Source organism: Phoxinus phoxinus (assembly GCF_949152265.1).
Source record: "Phoxinus phoxinus genome assembly, chromosome: 20".
Classification (NCBI taxonomy): Eukaryota; Metazoa; Chordata; class Actinopteri; order Cypriniformes; family Leuciscidae; genus Phoxinus; species Phoxinus phoxinus.
The window spans coordinates 20,721,330-20,744,620 of record NC_136895.1 but is presented as its reverse complement, the minus strand read 5'-3'; the positions used below and the strand labels follow the sequence as shown (position 1 = coordinate 20,744,620).

The following is a 23,291-nucleotide window of genomic DNA, read 5'->3' as shown; positions in this document are numbered from 1 at the left end:
AGAGCGAGGAAGTCGGGGGAGGGGAGGCGTAGAAATGTAAACAAAACAAACCCGTAAATACGGGAGGGAAGAAAGCCTCGAGGCGCCGGAGTCACATGGTTAGAAGGAAGGAAGGAAGGAAGGAAAGAAAGCACTGGAACACACACGGCTGAAGGTATATCAACGCAACCTTGCCCTGGAAAACACACATAAATGTGACAAACACGCTGTCCGCGTGACCCGTCATTCAAGGTTCATCGGTCCAAGAGCTCGACAAACAAAAACAAGCTTCAGAAGAGTCGTCGAGGCCGCTGATATCACCAGATTACACAATGCAGGTGAACAGGAAGTGCAAAGGTGATTCGGTATCAGTGTCATAAATTCCAAGGAGTTCACAAGCATAAACAATTAAGGCTAATTTCACATTTGCAGACACACAAGGAAGTCTTGATTCAGCAAGCTCTGAATCAACATGCGCCAATGATACATTTATCGAAACATCCTAATCATTCGTTAACAAACATGTATTCATTACTACAATGAGCTCATTGTTTCTGCCTTAAATGAATACATTGTTAGCTGACTGTGTGATTTGTATATGTACATTTTTGAAATGCATAACTTGGACACCTCTGATAACATATCACTCTAAATTGCAATATAGATTCATTTTCTGTAAAGCTGCTTTTGAAACAATATGCATAGTGAAAAGCGCTAAACAAATACATGTGAAAGTCTTTGAAGAATCCGTGTATGAAGGAACACTTGCAATGGTTCATTGAAACCCAACCGATCGATCGGAGGACATTGTTTCTGCACTTTGAGGGTGCTAGTGTGCGCACTTCAGTGCAGGAGTGAGTTGTGGACCTGCTTGGGCAAGTTGTGGGAGTGTCTGTCATGAACTCGCATCCCACAACACCTGAACGGCAAACACATGAGCAAAGGCAAGAGCGCCCATGTCAATCATAAAGCCACAACACTCCTACTGCCATTTTCTGAACAGGATTGGATATTGAAGGAATGGGATTCACATGGATTATTATTCATTTCTAATTGTGAAGGTCTCCCTGCGTTGGGCGCCAAGATTTGTGTAAAAAAAATACAATATGAAATTAGCAATTTTCACATTTGCATTGCACAGTCTAAAAATTGGTCCAAAGAATTCAACCAAAAAACAAACAAAATGATTTTTTAGCAAAGAGTTTGTTGGTTACCACAAAAAGTAATTTTCACTCGGCCTTTTCTTATGATGAGGCACTTACAATGGAATTTGAATGGGGCCAATCCATAAAATGTTAAAATACACATTGATTAGCCACTAGACAAACAATTGGTTAATATGATTTCAATAAGCAAAAAACGTACTAATCTTTAATGTGTAGTTATAACCAATTTCATAACTTTGTTGCCAGAAAATGGAACCACACAAACACTAAAATGACTGTAAAAATTATGCACATTTGATTGAAATCTTTTTTTCTATCACCAACTCTTATATCAACTGTTTTGCTGTGCCAAATATGAACATGCACAATAATTTTGTAATAAATAAAATTGGAATTGCTATTTTCATATTTTTGGTCGGTAATATTTAATAGAAGTACCTGAATTGAATAGAACAATATTTTTTCAATTTAATTTTATTAATTTTTGATCCGCGTTTTTGAATAATTTTCACCAAAATTGAATGGCCCCCTACTAGAATATTTTGCTGTATGAATATCTGAACATGCTATATATCAAAAGAAAGAACAGACCCTCTGCTTTTAAAACTAGCTTTGTGTACTCTTTTTTTTTCAACACTTGAATGCAAGTTTAATAAAAAAAAAAGCAACATTTTGAACAAAAAGCTGAGAACTCCACGTTTTTTTTCAAAGACTACAATGCTTTTATCGTTTGTGTCTGCTCCTTTTTTGCCTGTGTTTTGATCCGGATATTCAGAACTCTTTCAGGAGTTGTGTAATAGCGCCCTCTACCGTATAACAGTGAAAACATAGAAAGCCGGAAAATTCCGTCAATGGCGGGGAAAAAGTTAATATAACACAATGCCATAAACCCTAAAACAACAGTAAAAATGAGGATTTAAACTTTTTTTTTTTCCGGTTCAACAAATACACAGAAGAATTCATGCGTGTGCTTTTATAAAATTATAAGCTGCATATTTCTGCTTTTAAAATCCTCCAAAAATGCCACTGTAAGTGCATCACTTTAACCTTGATTTTTGGGCAAATTTAAGAGGAGTTGTAGCCAAGAAGCCCACACACTGTGCATAACGCACAAGGAAGTGTTTTGAGAGACATTTCTCATATTGCAACACGGGTTTCCCCCCCCCATATTTGGCATAATTAAACACTAACCAATTGTAAATGTCTAACTATCCTTCACACCCAGACCATTGAACAATTAAATCGCCAATTAACAATTAACTTAATGCATGACTGTCCCAGGCGACCGGCAGTATAGATGCCTTGAGCAGGTGAACTTGAGAACAGGTGAAAAAAACGCAAAAAACAGGCAAAGGTTAGAGTCTCTTCGCAAGCAAAGTGACAAAATCGAATTAGGCCGATCAAAAAAAAAAACATTCTCCTATCGTTAATCTAATGGCGTTTGACACCAGCTTCTGGTCAATGACAAAAATTCGATTAAGGCCGAATAAGCAGGGGACAAAAGGACCATCAAGGCCATGCAGGATGTTCTGTGGCCGAAACATTGATTCGGTTAAAGGTTCCAGCAGAGGAACCGTAAGTCACCTGTTATCTAGACGGTTCTTCCGTGAGGGCATGTGTCTGGAAAAGGTTACTCACAGCAGCTGTTCTTACAGTGAGTCACGGGCTATCGCTCAGTGTCTGTCTGCTCTTCTGAAACGCTTTCTTTTTGCGGGTAGTTTGCACATAGCACCACAAGATTTAGCCAGAGTAAAGAAGCAATATCTTATCCAGTCTAAATTGGGCAACTAAACATCTTTCCATTGAGTTTCACAGGCTGCAACGCGACAAATGTAGTCCGATTCGCGAACAAATGACTCGAGACGATTATTTTAAGTGAATCCAAAACAGTGCAACCAGTGACGTCAAAGTATAAGCTGTGTGTTTTTGATTGACTAACAAAAATGGTCATGGATTAGACTTCACGGGTGAGTTTTATGTTTTTAATTAACTAAAAAGGACCAGTTTGTTCAAGAAATGTATGAACCAGTTCTTTTAATTAATCATTCAAACCCACAAACTCAGGAGTTACTGTTCAAATCCTTCAATTTGTTCAGGAGTTCATTCACTTTTTTGTTCGCCAACCACTGTGGCTAGTGAGACTTTCCAAAGTTACTAGTCATTTAGCATTTTCACTGGCCACAATTTTGACATTGATACCATGGAGAAAACCTGCCATAAAGATATTTTTTATATCATCTCATACTTTGGTAGCAGGAATATTAGGCTCCTGTCACTTTAAGATCTGTGATCTTCTAAGATCTTCTAAGAACTGTTACACATGCATTTTCTTTCTCAACTGTTTATGTTCACTTTAAACATAACTGACTGTGTTTACGAGAATACTTTCCAAGACCGGCCTTTCTGTCAGGACCACTATCGTCAAATACATACAGTTTGGATTGGCGGTATCTTTCCGTTCTGGGCGAGAGCAGCAATAACCCCCCTTGGGGTAAACAGAACAGAACCAACATGAATGTATGCAAATATATTTAATTCAAGATTTTAAAGTACAACATAATTCGAGAATTTATTCTGATTCAAGGGGAATCAGAATGCCAAATCCTGACTGGGCGAGAGGTGGAGCTGGGGATAGAGGAGGGTAATTCGCTCCTGAGAAACGCGATAGCTGCTGATAATACTGAAGGAGCTTATACATGTATACGTTGATAGGCGTCGTATTCCTATAGGTAGATGTGGATCAGCTGAGAGTCACTGATGTGAGCTTGACTAACGTGACCTGGCAGAACTGACGCTACGCTTGATTTTGACAATTTTTAGTGTATTTGACTGTTTAAGCGCAATAAGCAGTGAAAAAGAATTCAATTTAGCACAGACTGCGTTACACGTCACTGGCCCATGAATATCAACTGGGGGAAAGGGAAATTATTAATATTCAACCTGCACAGAGACAGTCCCATCAGGAACGGCACTGTTGAGGAGACGTGAACGTTACAGCAGACGGAAAACGCAAGCGAAATGTGAAATTCAAGAAACGTACAGTTCGTCGGTTGGCTTTGGTTGCCAAACCTTCTGTAAGCGCCCTATGTTAAGGAAACCAACATACTAGCTTGAAATAGCTTAGCCTCTTAACCTACCATAATGCCGTATGAATTGGACTTTGGTGGAAAAAGAAGTATATTAGCTTAATCCATGCAACCAGATCACCTCGGTTTAAAAGAGCCAGTCATGAACAGGGCATATTTTTCAGCCTCAAAGCAAACTGAATACGCCATTATCTTCTCAAATGAACAAACGAAGAGAATCTGAACTCAGGGAATGTCTGGGATTCAGGGTGGCCTTTCTGCAGGTGGAATTGCGGCGTTCCAAGACACCGTGCCAAACGAGGACAGCGGGGAAAACAAATCTCGAGCCTTTGCCTCTTTTTTTTGGGCCGGACTACTCTAGTGGGAAGGTTAACAGAAAATGGAGATAGAATAAATCCAGTGCGAGTGCGTGAGATCCAATCCGATTGGATGCAAGGCAGTGCGGTAAGGAGACTCCAGAGAGCAGCAGCGGAGCGGAGATTAGGGAAAGGTCTGCTGTGTGTGTACATGTGCGGACAGGGGCTGATGGGAAGGGTTGGGCTGACCCTGCTCTAGAAACGGCTGCAGTGCAGATACTGAGCTGCTTCATATTCAGCACAGCGAGCCAGACGCGCTCCGTTCACGGCTTTTCTCTCCCGCAAACCGAGAGCTAGATGGTTTCCAGGGTTACGGTGCTATCCGAATAATCTGGTTTCCTTGTCAGTGACCTCTGGGTGAGCAGGGGAAAGGGTTACGGATTTGATTGCACAGGTGCTGTGATTTCCAGATGGCTGTAGCACTGTAACCAGAGGTGGACAGCGTGAACTTTTCCCCTTGAGGATGTTTCTGGACATTTCTTTCCCCTCATGACTTTTCTAAATCTCAGTCCAGATGCTCATACCTCTCAAAAAAAAAAACATTCATATGTATTCACTTTTATCCAAAGCAACTTAGTCAAAGGTATAAATTATATCATCAATATGTGAAATTACAAAAAAAAAAAAAATGTATTGATAAAAAAAATGCATCACAATGATGAATAAATAATTGTAATGAAAACAGTGTTGATGAAAATATGATGACATTAAACCACCACAAAATATTAACAGTTTAAAATTGTAATTCATAATGAAAAATATTCAGAAATAAATTATTTTAATTAAAACATTGCATTTTTCTCATATTTTTGTTAGCACATTTTTTTATTTCGTCATCGATAATCAAAAATATGCATCACAATGATACATTATTTTAACATAGCCCATTGCTAATATTTTGCAGGGTTTCTTTGCTATATTTTCATCAACACTATTTTTTTTATAATGTTGACATTTATCATTAAAAATACTTATTACAATATATAAATTAGTTTAATTTAAACAGTATTGAAGAATTTGACAAATAAATACTGCAAAATATTATCAATGTAGTTTTTTGGAAAAGAAAAATGTAGGAAGAATATGATCATTTGAAATAATCCAATAGTAGTCAATCATCACAGGTATTTTAGTCAAATGTCCTTAAATTAAACTAAAATCCTTTGACTAAAATTAATATGACACGATAAAATACTGACTAATTTTAAAAGTGATTTTCATCGACAAATCATGACAAACAAAAAACAGTCAAATTTGACAATGTATTGAACCCATTATTTGCCGTCTACAAGCTTAACTACATATCTTCACGTAATTTCGCTTAATAAACACAAAACAACATTTATAACGTTCAAATTAGAGTTTATGCTGCTTTCTTGTTCACGTCTTTTATAATATTTTTGTGTTTATAATATCTCTCGTCTTGTTTCAAGTCGTTCTTAAAAAAAAAAAGTAACAAACAAAAAGAAGTGAGAAAAAGTAGAGGATGGAGTTACAAGGGTTACAATTATAAACGCATAACCTTAAATATTAAAGTTCGGTGTGTAACTTGTTGTAAAAGTAATTGTTAATACTTTTACTCCCAGAAACAAAGCAACAATGTCCTGATTCAATAACACACATTTCCTTCACTCGCAAAATGTAAATTTTGAAGGGCGCGTCCTTCAAATCTAGCGGGTGACTTAATTTCCTGGAAAATTAATAATGAGAGCTGCTCCAAGATTGTCAAATAACGAAAGTAACAAGCTCAGTTGGTGAGCAACCAATGGATACTATGACTCACTAAGAAAAGACAATAGCACAGCAAACGCAGGGAACCAAGGACAAACAGGGAGCGCTTCTGTTACTAGTTCACTAGGAAAAAAACGTCCTAGTAACTTCTTGCATCTGTATATTTAGAGTGCACACCTTCAGCATCTGTGACCTTGATTTTTGAACACAGACTCCAAATATAATGCAACTTAAGATGAGGAAAGTTTTATGCACTATGGTATGAGTGCACCTAATAAAACAGGTGTCGAACCCGAAATAATACAAACAGGAAACAGCCTACAGCCGACCTGGTCTATATATGCCCTCTGCAGACGGCGTGCTGGGATATGAAACACTTCTATAATTAGGAACATGGTGAAGTCTATAACATAAGTCCATAATGTGCAACATATGAAAACATATCAGTGCCGATCCTGCTTACAGTGCAATAAAAGATTGAGACTACTGCTGAGAAAGACTCACAGTTTCTGGCTTATGACTTGTGAAACGATTTCAGAATTATTATTAAAACTAATAATATTAATCATAATCATAAAAGAGAAAAGCTAAAATTTTGGGTAAATATATATAATTTCTATAATAAAAAAATTGGTGAAATTTGACCTGGACATCTTAAAACCTATATATATATATATATATATATATATACTGATGCAAGGTTTTAAGATGTCCAGGTAAAATTTCACCAATTTTTTTAATTATAGAAATAATGTCTTTAACAGATTTGTCGTGAAATATGATTAATTTTCTTTAAGCAACACAACTTATTTCTTTTCTTATTTGTATAATTATTTAAGACAAGCACAATTACCATTACTGTAAATAAAAAAAAACAATTAAATACGTAAATTATTCACACATCATAGTATTTGTTACAACAATTTTATTTTAAAAAGTATCAAATGAAAATATTTTATTTAAAGAAATTACTGTAATGACACCAATGAGAATAAAAAAATATTAATTGCACAATGCGAATATAAAAAAAAAAATATTGTGATGAAAATGTCTTTTTTTTTTCTTTCTTTTTTTTTACAGATAACGATTTTTGGGTGAAAGCAGGACGTTTAATTGAAATTCATCCACAAATTTCATCCAATAAGTTGCCCTGTGAGAGCACAGCCTGCGAGTCGTATGCTTGAATAAAATGTTAAATGCGAAGCTAGGACGACGGTCACTCCCAGCATGCTGTGCACAGCGTTCAGACGAAGGGCAGCGGGCAGCATTCAATGTTAAAGATTAACAGCCGCCCTGGCACCTACAGCAAAGTGATAAACAAGAGCTCCATACGGTCACCTGACCAGACCCGGCCCTGCCCTTCCACAGAAAGAGAGCGACGGAGGGGCACAATGTGAGGAGGAGGAGGAGGGGGCGTGCAGAAGAAAAGGCCACAGCATGGTAGGCGTGATAAAGCTATAAACGGCCATGGCGTGAGGGAGGAGTAGAGACGGAGCACATGGCCTCGCGGAGGAAAACAATTAGCAAAACAAACCTCTTGATGGAGCATGTAGTAGATGACTACTCTCCACACTTATCAAACCAACGAGCAATGACGGACCTATGTTCATATCAAAAACTATTTCGACAACAGAAAAGAAAATCATTCTAGTCTAATATCAATGATACGCAAGCTACACTCTAAAACCTAGTGAGCTGCCTTGCTGACTTCTAAGTAAGCAGCTTTTGAGTTGGTCTGCAAAAACATGAAGAGATTGGATTTAAAAAGAGTTTAGATTGTTGCTTAAGCTGAGACTCACTAATAAGCATAATTTATTATTTTTATATGACTATTCAATCTATTCTTTACAGAATAAAATACAAGTTATAGCAAACATAAGTTTAAAATGGTGGAAAAAAAATGTGATCATACTTTTGGTTGTAATATTTTTCATATTTTAATTATTTTATAAATTAATAACCATAATTTATTAGTTTTATATAACTAGATCATATATATTATGTTCGCAATAAAACAACAAACAGGTTACGTTTATTGCCGTATAATTTGAGCTAGAATTTTTGGTTGTATTTTTGTTTTTGGGTGTATTTAAATTTCAAAAATACATGTAATATAAGTTACATGCACACGTTTATAATTGCCATTTAATCTGAGCCATTATATTGGTTGTAATATTTGTATGATTTTTAAAATTATTACCTTTATCTACACAGTTCAGAATAAAAGATAAGTTAGAGAAGGTCATTATTTTTTGTTTTGTGCATTACATTTTTACAGTATTTTTTTTAAATGCATTTTTTTCTGAAAAACATAGTTGAAATAATTATGTCTATACGTTATAAGTTTATAATTGCAGAGTAATGTGTGAGCTATCATAATTTGTATTCTTTTTACAATAATTTAATAAAAAATAAATACATTTATTTTATAAATAAATATAATAAAATGTATATACACATATGTATACATGTATATATAGGTTTGTGTGCGCTTCCTTGCCACGCCGACAGCACCAGAAGCTCAAATCACTAGAAATCAACAACTCCAGTTAAAAACAATTACTTGTGGTCACTTTGTCACTGCAAACGCTGTACGTGTAAACACCACTTACGTATGAGCATTAGTAATCGTGACGCCTGTCTTAGCAAACACCCCTAATAACCGGACAATCCCCCCCCTTTATAATCACTGTCCACTCTGAGCCGGCCGATAACAGCCAGGAGGTTCCTGCCATGCCTGGCACTGTGTGCTCCCTACTTACACCAATTAGTCTACTGGCAGGACGGCTCATTGTGTCACACTGGCAGGACATTAATGAAAACACGCTCATTCCCAATTAAGGAAGGTCTGTTTTATTCCTAGAGCCAAATGAAGAAGGTCCACAAGGGTTCTGTTGAAAAACAGACTACGCAACGAGGGATTTTCTCACCAATATAATGTAATGGTTTGCGACGGGGGTCTTATGCATTTTGACCTCTGGTGAGGCCAGACAGAAAACATTAAGTCTTGACATACAAAATTTCCAACTGAAAAATCAAAAAAAAAAAAAATCACATTATAAAGTTAAATGCATTGCAAATGTCATTTCATGTTGTATTGTGTTGTATCTATTCTACATTGCATTGAGACAAAGAGTTTTATGGTGCCGTATCCAAACCGCACACCATTAGGACTGTGCGTTCTTGTTCAAACAGGAAAACAGGTATAGATAAAACTGAGACCCACATCAGATCAGATATGACAGAACAGCCCCATTAGTGCGATCTGGCTTATTTCCTGAACCGTCTCTTTTTTACCCCTTTTTAGAGCGACATGTGATGTTGATCTTGTGGACCTCCATCTGATTTGACTAAAGACATTTTCAACCTAATGACTGGACCCACACGGAGCGGTTTCCACATTTTCCGCACAGATTGCACGGAGAAATCTGCAGATGTATGTGGAATAAATTAAATACGGTGAAATGCATTACAGACCAGAGTCCTACATTCTTCCTTGATGGCTAATATCGGTTTATTAGCCAAAAGTTTAATCCTTTACATATTTCACATAATTTCGGAAAACGTGGCATTGGGAGGAAAACGCATCAAATCAATGTATATTTGCAAAGGCCTATACAAATGACACATTACACATGATGCACAAAATGTGTTGGTCTCATTTACATAAACTTCATTAGCACTAAGTTAAGGAAACCCTCGTACGCAGATGCTACGCACACATCAGGCGGCGGTGGTAATCATAGCGCGGGTGCTAATTTTTTTAACGAGATATGATAACCCAAAAATACTCTGCTGTGAACCGCATGGCCCCCGTTTCAAGAAATCTAAAAATATTTGGCCTCCCCGAACAGCTCCGCCAAGCGTTTCTGCGCTCATCCCGCCGCCTATAGTGCTAGTGATTGGGATGTTTACATGTTTTCTTGGAACAACTGCGAACTGGCAAGCTTGCGGAGGCTTAAATTGGATCAGAAGAGCGTGTTTTTTTGGGTCTGACTCACAGTCCAGAGTGGAGTATGGCACGCTGACAGAATCCAGAGCTTTGCTTTGCTTTTCCTTCCCAAACTTGGCTGATTTAGGAGGGAATTCCCCCAGACTTGCTGCAAGGTGACTCTCCACAGCTGCACGAGACGAGGCCAAGCTTGCGCTCTTCACGCCGTCCAGGTGTTTGGGACCGGCTGGCTCCGTAATTACGGTTTAAACGAGCCGGCGCGCTCTTAAATGGAGTGAGGGACTCATAAAACTAGCCGTCGTTTAGGCGATGGCCAAATAGAGTAAACAAAGGAACATCCTGATACGTAACAAATCGAGAGTTCGACAAGTCCCAGACGAGTCTCAGAATGCAGGAATGTGGGCTTTTAGGTTAACGCGCTAAACGAACTCAGTCCCCTCTAAAGCGAATTTAAAGGGATAGTTCATCCAAAGACTAAATTTGAAGCCCTTTATGTGGATACAATGGCAGTCAAAGTGGACCAATAATGACTTCCATTGTATGGACAAAAAAAAAAAAAAACGCGAAGCAACAAAATTACGTCCGAAAAAGGAAACCAAATAATAGTTTAGGCCAAAATAGTTTTGGGTGGCTGCACTTCACCCTGAACAACTACAGTAGTAATATGTAAAATTAGTATATATAAGTATATATACACACTAAACCTATTACTATACAAGTTTATCACCTAAGAACACCCTAAAAAAAAACTCAATTACAAACACTTTTTTCAGTTTAAGTTTTCAGCTAAATTAAAACTTTAATTTCAGTTTTGGTAAAACTAATTATTTCGGTGCATCACAAAAAAAACAAAACAAAAACAGACATTTTTCAAAATATATTCTTTTGTATTCAGAGAAGAAAGTCGTACAGGTTTGGAATGACATGAGGGTGATTAAATGATGAAAGCATTTACAATTTTTCGTAAACCGTTTCTTTAAAACCAGGAAGTGGGTGTGGTTTGCTTATGACATAAATGCCATTTCTTGTAAATGCTAAATTTTAGGTTTTATCCGAACAAAACAAAGAGTTTGACTTCTCTAAGCAGTTTGCAAGAAATTCGGCAAACGTTTACAATGTTTTGCATGTAATGAGTCTATATATATATTAGTTTCACCTTTTAAGTTGAATTACTGAAATAAATAAACTTTTGCATGATATTCAAATTTTTTCGACTTTCAGTTGTATATATGATGACACTATTTTCATTTTTGGGTGAACGGTCCCTTTAAAACCAGGAGGTGGGTGGGGTTCGCTTACAACGTTCTTCAATTGTAGGTGATACCCAAAAAGATTAAAGCTACAAATCTTGTGAGTTTGACTTCGAAGCGGTTTGCAAGCTTAAATGTGAACACTACAAATGAACTCTTCGAACTCAGATCACCCAAGTAGGGTTGGCCTCAAGTTCTTGGTGAGGTTGGCCTTGTAAATGCTAAACCTTGTCTTTTAGCCATCACCCAAATGGTGTAGACTACAGATACAGCTACAAATCACAAGAGTCTGTCATGTTTTGGGGAGAGCGACATTGGAAAGTTTGTGGTGGCTTAGGTCCATTTCTTTGACCCAGAACTTTCTGAGCTGAGTCAGAGCTCGGTGTGGAAGCGTCCACAGCTGGTTCTCGCTCTCGGGGAAGCCTCATGCTTTGATCAAAAGGCTCGTAACCGAAAAGTACCCACCATCCATGGTCCAACATTGGGGGGGACGAGCGTTCGACAAAGCCAGAGCTCTGCGTTCTTCCATTCGTCAATCTCCAGCTGTGGGGTTTTATGATCGAGGCACCAGGCGTCCAGATGTACGGCAAAGTGGAAACGACAACATCAACAACAACAACAGCCTGGGAAAAACAAGCTAGAGGGGGAATCTCTGACAGCAACATGTTGAATTTATTTAACGTTGCCTAATTACGAACGGACAAGCAATATAGTGTCATTTGCAGTAATGGCTGTGTCAACATGTTGCTGGCATCGAGTACAAACATGTTGCTTCATACGGCACGTCGACCACTGGTAACCCAAGAGCCACGGCAAATACGGAAACGCCCTTGTAAATGATCTCAGGGTTAAACAATAGGTAAGTTATGATGGATCACATGACCCCTATAAACGGTTTGATGGTTTTGCTTTTGTGTCGGACCATCGATCAAACTTTGGCCACGACATCAACACAATCTGTAACTGACCGAGTCATTCGCTTGAAAGAGAAGCGACTGACCCATTAGCCAAACGCTACGGGAGTGATCCGACATGGAGAGATGCTTTCTAAATGGGCAACGGAGGACATGTGACACTTCCAAGGGTTGTAAACAATCCTCTCATCACCCACAAGGAGGGAGGGCTTGTTTTGCTCACAAACAAGTTATGCAATGCCACCTCCTCTCCTCAATTCATTAAACTCTTCCCTTCGGGGAGCTTCAAGCTACTTATTTTGCTCTTTGGTCCACACGTGCTTGCGCTTATTAACAATTATAAACTTCCCAATACTCTCATTAAAAGTCTTTTTGTTTTATTTCAATTCTTATCTTTGGCTAGCCGTTGAGCTTATTAGGGCTTATTAATGGCCGACGCCAATGGTGACAAAATTGCTGAAATTTTTTTTTTTTATTTAACTTTTAAAGGAAATGTGCCAATATTTGAACATTTTTGAAATGTAATAGGTTTAATATATAAAAATGAAATAGTTGTATACATTTTAAATAATTGTATATATAATTTACATACATTTTCATATGATAATATATAATGAGCTAAAGTCCTCAAATATTGATAGAAATATTTTTACATAGTTACATTTTTTTCGCCAATATTTAAACCCTTTGTATTTGTAATTAAATATAACGTTCAATTGAGTGCATATTAATTGATATTATTATTTATATATAAATGTGTTATTTAATATAACTAAATATTACTGAACAAAAATACTAATCCAATTGTCCAAAACATTTTATACAAATATATAAAAGGCCAATAATGTTTTAGCCTTTTCGTCAGGAAATGATCCAAAAAGACAAAGAAGCACTGGGAAATGTTGCGAGCCAGATTCAAACCCATGTTGCACGAAGATTTGTAGAAATCTGTGGAAAGGAAAAATGTATGTAACGATTTTAGTATCGTTGAGATTCTATTATATTTATATTTTCTGCTTTCATTTTAATTCTAGTTATATTTTATTAATCTTGTTGAGTGCGTGTTTGTTATTTTATTCGCGTTTGCTTTCTAAATTATGTCTATATAGTTATTTATTTTCATTTCAGTTTCATTACATTTACGTTAAACTAAACTAAAATAAGAAATGTTGCCTTGTAACTATCTGAAATATACTAAGTTTGTTTTTTTGTTGCATCTTATTTTATTTTAATTTAAAGTTTATTTCATTGCTATTTTACGAACGTTTTGGGGGGTTAAATTCCAGTTAACTATAATAACCATGTAGAGAGAAAATGTACACCAGTATTGTCAAATTAGCCAAAATATTTAATAAAATTGGTGAATCACAATCATCCCAATTTGGCAGATTCCATGAACTTAATGACCATCTCACCGTGGAGGACGGGAATGCTCGCCACTTCCACAGATCCCGAGACACTGATAGCTGTTGAAGGGAAAGCAGCCGCACAAAGGCAGGAAACAATTCCAAGAATTTTCAGTGAACTTCAGAAAGACGCCAGACTCCTTCAGTGTGGATCTGGAGTGGTTTCCCCTCATGCAAACTCTTCTGTGGGAGACACCCATGTGAACACACGCATGCCTTCAGACACACTCGCTCTTCATCACAGCTGCTTCACTGTTACCTAGCAACCCCAAAAACAGGAGCAGCCCACGTGTCCTCGACCCCTCCTCAGTTATTAATAAAACCCATCTTTGAGAGCACAGACTTGAGCACTTGAGATAGATGCATTTATTTGGAAATAGTCTTTACCTAATGCGATTCAACTTTATCAGGTTCTCAGATATTAAACAACTTTTCATATCACCAAAAAAAAAAAAAAAATATGGCTTTCAATAAAATCACATAATCAGGATTAATCTGAAGATTTCCAAACGCTCTTTAGAACAGAAATAACAAATCGGTGTGATGTTAAATTATTGCATTAAAACGGTGTTAAACATTTAATTAATATGCTACATTAAAAAAAACGAATTAAAGATACGTTTTACATGCTAAATGTAACAATAATTATGATAATATGTGATGATAATTGATAGCAAATAAATACATACTGTTCAAAAGTAATGCTATTATTCAGCAAGGACAGTGACACATTAATTGACATTAATTATACTATATTCATAATTTCCACTGGATTATCAAAATTAATTAGCATGCAGTTATCCAATAAAAAAAAAGCATATCATGATATAAAAATAATGCTGTATAACATTTTGATGATGGATATATTTTGATTTGTTTGCATTTAACCGTCATTAGCCACATGCAAATCCTTCCCCCGGTTATTTCCCGTGTTTACATGCATGTCAGAAGGATCTAGTTTCTGAAAATGCAGAAAAATTGCAAAATTGCATTTCTCCGAAGGACATGAAACCGCAGGAACGTGCAAGCGCTCAACGGTTTGTCAGAATAGCGCATCAGCTGTGCTAATATGCAAATGCGGGGCGTAGAAACGCTTCCATTGATAACGTCGAGGACACGAGCTCCTCCATCTCCCTCAGGGCTCTTCCTGTTTAGCTAATGAATGGAAGTTGGCGTCGATGATAGCCAGTGGCGCACACACACACACACACACACACGATCATGGAGGAAGTACAGCTGCTAATGTGATTCTTCCGAAACAACTAATCCAACACAATCTGCGCTTCCTAATCCAAACACAAACCACCAGAAATAAAACAAATGGATGTTTTAAATTCCCGTTTAACTATGATCAAAACATGTTGTACATTAAAAATGCAATGCACACACATATATGATGTTCATTTCGACCTGACCCCATGCATCAGTTCGTTGCTTGACTGTCTGTGAGAACCAATCGCTGGCAGCAGCCGGAGGGCCTCATACTTCCTGTGTGCGTGTGGACACAATATCTTTACCTGCAGGCATACGCATACACAAACTGCACAACTAGCAAACACATTTACTTCCCTTTTTCCCATACACAAACACACTTGCGTGCAAATGTGTGTACTGATGGTCCGACGAGCTTACAAGCCTATACTGCGAGAAAGTATCTGTGTGAGAGTTCAAGCAGAGGGGTAACTTAACCCCTGGCGCTCACGAGGAAGGACACGCTGAGCGGTGGGATCGGGGATCAGCTCCTCCATCAAGGGGGTTTTGTGCTAAACCTACAGATTTTACCTTCATAACTAAGATTACAGGTTAAAATTGAAGTGCATACTACACATGTAAGTCATTGCTGGACTGCAAAGTCCAAAGCATGTGAATATAGGCTTATTGTTACTTATTAAAACTAAAGGAGTTAATAAAAATATTAGTCAATTTTAATAATGAATAATCAATCAATAAACACAAATGACAAAAAAAAAGACAAAAAAAATAATATTTTGCTAATATAATATATTTTTGCAATGTTTAAACTCACTGGACATCAGACGAAAAATGTATCAAAATGGGTCTTAATATAGAAAGTCATATTTCAACATTCACTCATTTTACTTTCGCAATCAAACATTTGAGTGAAACAACATTCAAATCGGTCAATGGCAAAAGGCGGGACGTGAAAGGAAAAAATTGCGCACTAAATGGTTTGTTCACACTATGGGCGATAACTTTATATAGTTTTAATCGTGTACGATAATGTAGCTATCATTATAGTTATCGTTCTTGGTGTGAATGGGCCTTAACGATAACTATAATGATAAAATGATCTAAAGTTTTAATAATCTTGGTGTGAATGGGCCTTAACGATAACTATAATACAATTTTTAAGAATCTTGGTGTTAACTGGCATTAACAATAACTATGACTATAAAGTTTTAATCGTTTTAATTCTCTAAGAATTGCATCATCCACACCACAACTATAACGATAATGACAGAAGCACGATATTGTTAGAATCCCTTTCAGAACAACATTTTAACTGATTAACAATAAAAACACTGACAGCCAATCAGAATCCACCCCAGAATTTAAAGCGGCAGTGCTCACTTATAATAAACGTTGGTGTGGATGTTAATATAGTTATCGTTCTTGGTGTGAACAGGCCTTAAGACCAGGAGAGTATAATGAAAAAAGTACTATAAACATCATAAACATTAAAGAAAAAGAGATTAATGAAAGTGTTTTACTATCCATCATACATTTTTTAACATTTTCTGCCTTTTGTGTGTTCGATTGTTAAATATTTAGGCTAACTTGATGATACAAAAAAACCCCCGCAGCCACTTCACCTCAATTGAACACATTTTACCATGTTTTAACTCATTTATGCACAACTCCACAGTTTTGTCCTCAAAAACAGTGCAAAAAAAATAAACCTGCAGATTTCATCTGGGTCTTGATATAAGGCTCTCTGCCTGACAGCAACCATCAGTTTGCCTGCTAAAGAAAATCAAATCAAGTTAACCGACGAGCGACTCCTATTCTGTTAGAAGAGGTGCCTGGAGAGTTTTTTCCCCCTAAATTCTCAGAAGCACTACAAAAAAAGCACCGCTGCTTGCTCAAGCTGTGCAGACGATCCCCCAGCTACTCCACTGTGAAATGAGTGTCGGCTACAGTGGGGAAAAGAGCAGTAAAGTGGGAGAAAGAGAATCCTCCTTATCGGTCATGCTAAGGGCTTCTTTACTCTGAGGTGGGAAGTGAATGACCTACTCTTAGATTGTTATAGGAAAAGTACCCTTACCCTCCGGCACTTCCGAGGTGCTGATACTCGGAAAAGCGTTTCCCCGAACAGCAGACGGAAGCTACAGCACCCACCTGTCGGCGGGCATCACGCGACACCTCGGCTCAACCCACGCAAGGATTTCTGCGCTCCGCCGCCACGGTTATGAATTCCGATGGACAGGACAAACAAGAGTTTAACCGCAAAGCGCTTCTGAAAAACATTATCAGCTGTTAAATCGGATTCAGTCTGATTCATCCACGCACTTCTGGTCTGAACAGTTCCTGCTTGGATGAGATAAAACAAACAAGTATACTAACAACCGTCAAGGTCAAGGGATGCGACATCAGACTTCTTCCCGAATCTTTCACCTGGGCCACGAAAACAAGAAAACCAGCTTCCTTAAACTCACTGAACCATGTGATCTTTTCCAAGCAAATGTGTCAGAGATTTATTACTGGATGTCAGCACTTGTGGAGCTCCGCATTTTTCCTTCTGTTTTTCCTGCTGTTTTTTTTTTCCCCCGTCTCCTTTTCTAAGAAACCAAAACTCAGCTAACAGCTCTTAAGAACATACCAGGGATTTATCTAGGTCCTCCTAAACGCAAAAATTATAGTATTTTTTATGTAATCATTTTTAAATTAAGCAACATTATTATTATTGTGTGTTGTATTATAATATAAAAGAGGTATTTAAAATGTATTACATCTACTACTAATAATACTTTATTTAAAAAGTATTTACTATTATTATTACTACTACTATTATTAGTAGTAGTACTATATTATATTTTATATTTATACATAATAGCACCATCTAAAGAATATTTATACATGTATAATTATTATTATTTATAAATATAAATACATAAAACATAATATTAATACTACTACTACTAACAATAATAATCATAATAAACAATAAAAAAATAAATATATATATATATATTATAATCATCAAATTCTACTAATAATAATGGTAATAATACATTTTAGACCAATAATATTAATTATTCGTATTACTACTACAACTACTACTATTTCTAGAAGTACATGATTTAAAAAAAATAAAATAATAATAGTTATTACTATTATTATTATTGTGTATAAATATAATAAAATATTATAAGTAATATTATATCTACAAATGCTTTTTAGCAGTATAAAATAATCTAATGATAATAAAAAGTGCAATATTAATAACTATTATATATCATTTTATAATAATAATAAGACTATATACATATTACATTATTTGCTTGATTAATTATTGCTCTAATATTGTGTTTAACAAACTGTTTCAATCCCAATAATGAGAACATTAAAACAAACGTACACTAGAAAGCCCTAATTAAAACACATGGTTTGCTATGAAAAAACACACAAAAAAAGACATTGTTGTCAATGTTTGCGTTCGGTTAATCAGGTTAATGTTAAGTCAGGTTAATTAAGAGCGATTTATCCAGACAAAAAAATAAATAAATAAATAAAGTCCACAACGCACAATACTCTGACATCATCAGAGGGGAACAAAATGGCTATGACAACAACAAAAAGCGCAAACCCGCGGCTGCTGAACTTTGACCTGAAAAGGTCCTGGTTGCGCAAGAGCCGCTGTCGGCGCAACAGAACAACGCTCACAACAACAGAACACGATGTGCCAGAGCAAAAGATATCACTGATCTGACAGCAAATCTACTGCTTGTACAGTCTTCTGTCCGACACCCCGCCTCTTCCCATGTTTGCGTTCGTGACGTTTTTATGGAGGAATAAAAGGAACAATTTTAACACCGTTGCTACATCTCTCTGCCTTGAGAGATTCATCAAACATTGCCTGAGATACAGGATGAAGTGTGTCCATGTTTATGCTCAGCTACACTCCAGAAACTACCACAAAATACCAAATAAACCAAACACTAAACATTTCATCCTTCAAGCATGCAGAGCTTTTTTTTTATGTCTAGCTAAGAATGGAAAGCGACGCTTACAGAAGGACCTGCAGAGATTTTATCTTTCCACTCAACCTCACGTCTGCATCCTCTGTCTGAACCGGTTGCTGACACTAAAGGCCTGCTTTCACAGAAAACAGTTTAGTGCATTCATAAACGGATCAAGCACTTCGCCACGTTAATTCATTTGGTAAACATTTATACAGTTGAATCAGTGCATCAAAACTTAAAACTTATCTTTGATCACCAAAGTGACATATTTAAGTGTTATTTCCTTGAAAAACATTTCTTCATATCTCAAAATAGCTTGAATGCAACTACGCCCTTCTCATTTCGTATACGTGTTCTTTGAATATGCAAATGAGCCCCGCCTCCACTCACTCACACCAGCTCAGAGATCCACTGACGATCACACGTTGACGTGATTGGTTACAAGGTAGTTTGTGAAGTCAGAAACACCAGCGATTTCAAACTGTGTTTTTGAGACAGTCTTTGGTTCACTGCAGTTTTTTAAAGAGAAAATACTCCGCAATGGTGTTGACTTATGACTTTGCATATGGTTTGTCTTAAAGCATATTAAAAACACCATATACACAACATTAAAAGCTTGATTTACCACAGGGGGACTTTAAGAATTGATTGGAAAAGTTGTTTGTAGGTGAAGCTTTTGTTTGAATGAAAATGCAAAAGATCATAAAGTAGAGGCTTGGCGTAAAAATTATATATATATATATATATATATTAAATATCAATATAAATATGTATTAAAGTCTGGAAATAAGACGCAAAAGAAAGTTAAAAACCTTCCACCTGGAACACAAACTTTTTCCTCTCATTATTTGTGGAAAAACTGAATTTCTTGGAAGAACAGAAAACATGAATGTCAGGCTAAACAAACAAACACGGACAGGTTATGTTTATTTGGCATGACAGAGAGCGCGTGCTTCTTCGGGGATATGGTATCTTGCTGTAGGGTTACACTCTCGCTCACCCCAGCGCTTGCCCAAATACAGCGCCATTGCATCATACTCCAGAAATGGGGTTTCACTTTGACATTATGCCCGACTAAACTTTCACCTATCACATGACAAAAAGTGGGTTGCTTCATGCATGCATCCCTTTGAAGAGCACGGGACACCTCCCAGTTACCAACGTGAACCTTTATTTGGGCCCGAGCACCGCTGGTCTTATTAAAGAACCTGACCTCATCCATACGGACGCTGTTGTGATATATCACTAATAAGGGACGCACCAATGTACACACTTTTAAACCAACCAGTCACTGTTATTCGCGGCTACTAGCCAGTCTTCCCTTTTGCCCAATAGGTAAGAAAACTTCAACTCCCACAATGCACTGTGCATGTTGCCATCCAAGGCCACTCCCACCAGTACTTTGGTACTCTAATAAATTAGATAAATTTAGCGGAAAAACATATTTGATGAATTTTTATTTCACCCCTTAAGTTTTTAATGCGCTCTTCAATTTTTCAACTGTTCCTGAATGCGTTTAATGCCGAGCGGACTCACCGGGCCCTTACATATAATTTCCCTCCAAAAAGAGGTGGAAGTAAACAAGGTACTTGAGCTGAATCGGGTTGAGAGGGGTGTGAGGTGAATAGCGAGCAGGTGCGGTACACGCTGAACCGGCGGACAAGATTTGTATTGGCACAGACTGTCCTTCAATGTACCAGGCTGGCTTCCTCCAGCCAAACAAGCGCCATCTCGCTCACATACACACAGGCTTTGCTATTGTAGTTTTAAACTTGTAAATCAGCCAAGCTGTCATCCAAGACCTATGTTTACTAGAGTTGGTTAAAAATAAAAAAAAACTTGCAAAATATTGGATTTCTTGATTATCATTTTGAATGAATCCCAAGAATCTGTCTTTTAGGGTGTGTTCACACATGGCGTGTTTGGTTGGATTAAAATGAACCCTGGTGTGTGATTGCTCTTTTTAGTGCGGCTCATTAGAATAAGTGTGAATGCTGCAATCTGAACCCTGGTGCGCACCAAAAAAAGAGGACAGCAGAGACCAATTGAAAAATGAGCACAACATGGACCAAAGACATGTAAACAAACCAAAAACAGGACATTATAATCACAAGATGCGACCCTAAAAAGGACAGAATGTTCCTGGGTCGCGATGTTGCCCATCACCGGCATCAGAACAGCATCTCCTCGCAGTAGATCTAGGTTTGTATGTGTGACGAAGGGATTCCTGCGGCTGTTTTGACACCTTTACACATATTATAAGCTCTTCACGAGTTCTCAGGTACGTTGAAAGATACAGTACAACTTACCAAAATCTGTATGTCACATGTAATTGCTCAGTGTTTCAACAGCGGAAATATATCAATAAAAGAGCTTGTAAAAAAAAAAAAAGACACGTAATGTCACATTTACCTCAGAGAAGCCGTTTAGTGACCATAAACTTCTTAGTCAGCTAGAAAAATTAACTCTTGAGAGCAGCATTTTTGCTAAATTGTATTTTTACTTAACCTGTTCTTTAATGTTTTGTAATGTAGACCTATTTTTGAATAAATCTGTTGCGTTTTTGAAGACCACCATTTAAATGTTTATATTTAAAAAGAAGTAGAAACATTGTCATTAAATAAAAATTTATAAAAACCTTCTTATGTGTCATTTAAATGCAAGTAGCCAACAAATAGGTAACATTTGCTTTGATATTATAGCGATACACTATCACTGGGGTTGCCTGTAAAGTTTACAGCATTAGTAATATTTTTTCCTTGAAGAAATATGCCATGTATTGTACCTGACAGGCCCCAATGAATCAATATCGAATTGCAAGTTTGTGAATTGAAATCAAAACGTGAAATTAGTGTCAATACCAGCCCTAATTTTTACTACAGAAAAAACATTGATACAGATGAAACATTGAATCAGATAGGGTTTTAATTATTCTTATTTCTTTTAATTATTTTAATTTCTTCTATGTAAAGCACTTTGAATTACCACTGCTTAGCTTTGCATTTAGTGAATGAGCACTGTGCCACTGTTCGTCCGACTGTTTGCACTGTATTTTATTTTCTGTTTTATTTATTCTTATTTCTTTTATTATTTATGTAATTATTTTAATTTCTTCTATGTAAAACACTTTGAATTACCACTGTGTATGAAATGTGCTATATAAATAAACTTGCCTTGCCTTGCCTTGATACATTCATATTTTTCAGATAAGTCATATATATATAGTTTTTTTTTTTTTTAAATCAGAGGAACATTATTTTCTACCAAACAGCCATTGTAGGCCAAATAAAAAAGCAAAATCCAACTGCAACCTTCACAATTGTTGCTTAATAAAACAGCAAAATCATCGCAAAAATTTTTTGTATTCGAAATATCATCAAGCTATAGCTCCTATGGCCTTGGAAAGCAGGCATACGACATATTTCAGCACTAATAACAACATCACTGGAAAGACCAAGTAAAAGCATCTATGGTGATTCCAAGAGCCCAACATAAACTTCTGGTTCCTTTTAAGCAAAAACTTATATTGTTTCCAAAGAAATGTTTAACAAATGCCTCACTTTCAGAGTAAATATCAACTGTGGACAATGTTATGCTAAAAAAAAAGCGGCACTGAGAGAACAAATGCAACTTACTTCTCTGGCAATGGTTTTGGTTCCAGCAACGCTCGCCGAAATTCCCGTTGATGGTGGACTGTTTGCAGGTTATCGTTCCCTTGATGGTTCCCGGGCAAATGTCTCCGCACTCCCGGTCATCCTTGTTTGCCACGATGTAGTTGTCCTCCATCGAGTCCGAGATCTTGGACCAGTCGAGAGTGGACAGATAACAGAGGTCGGGGTTCTTCTCGATGCGCACCGCCCCGCGCGTGATGTTGGTCAAGCTGTGGAGGCCGATTTCCTTCAGCTGGATCATTTCGAACATGACCAGGGCATAGTTGAAGAAGAGGTTGTTGCCGCGAATGACGGTGAGGTTCGGGAAGAGGTTGCCGAGACTCTCCAGGCCGTAGACGCGGAAGAGGAGCAGGTAGTCCGTAACCAAGACCAGCTTTGGAAAACTCAAGCCCCGGAAGTCCTCCGGTCTGGTCTTGAACATGAGCAGGATCTTCAGGTGGCCCTCGATCACCGTGCAGTTCTCGAGAACGCGAAGGTTGGTTGCGTTGTTGCGGATGTCCGTGCTGGGGCAAACTGCAACAACAGAAAATACAAAGTTATTAGCATGTGAAAGTGTTTATTTGGACGCAATTGGCA

At 37.2% G+C, this 23,291-nt stretch overlaps 1 protein-coding gene across 1 annotated transcript in view; it reads right to left on the bottom strand.

Moving 5' to 3' along the window:
- Positions 1–23,291, bottom strand: part of insrb (insulin receptor b) — a 70,200-nt gene that overhangs the window by 21,636 nt on the left and 25,273 nt on the right. Inside the window, exon 2 of the mRNA XM_079593571.1 lies at positions 22,680–23,228. Within this exon, the coding sequence (XP_079449697.1) occupies positions 22,680–23,228 (549 nt within the window). The remainder of the gene's footprint in view (positions 1–22,679; positions 23,229–23,291) is intronic.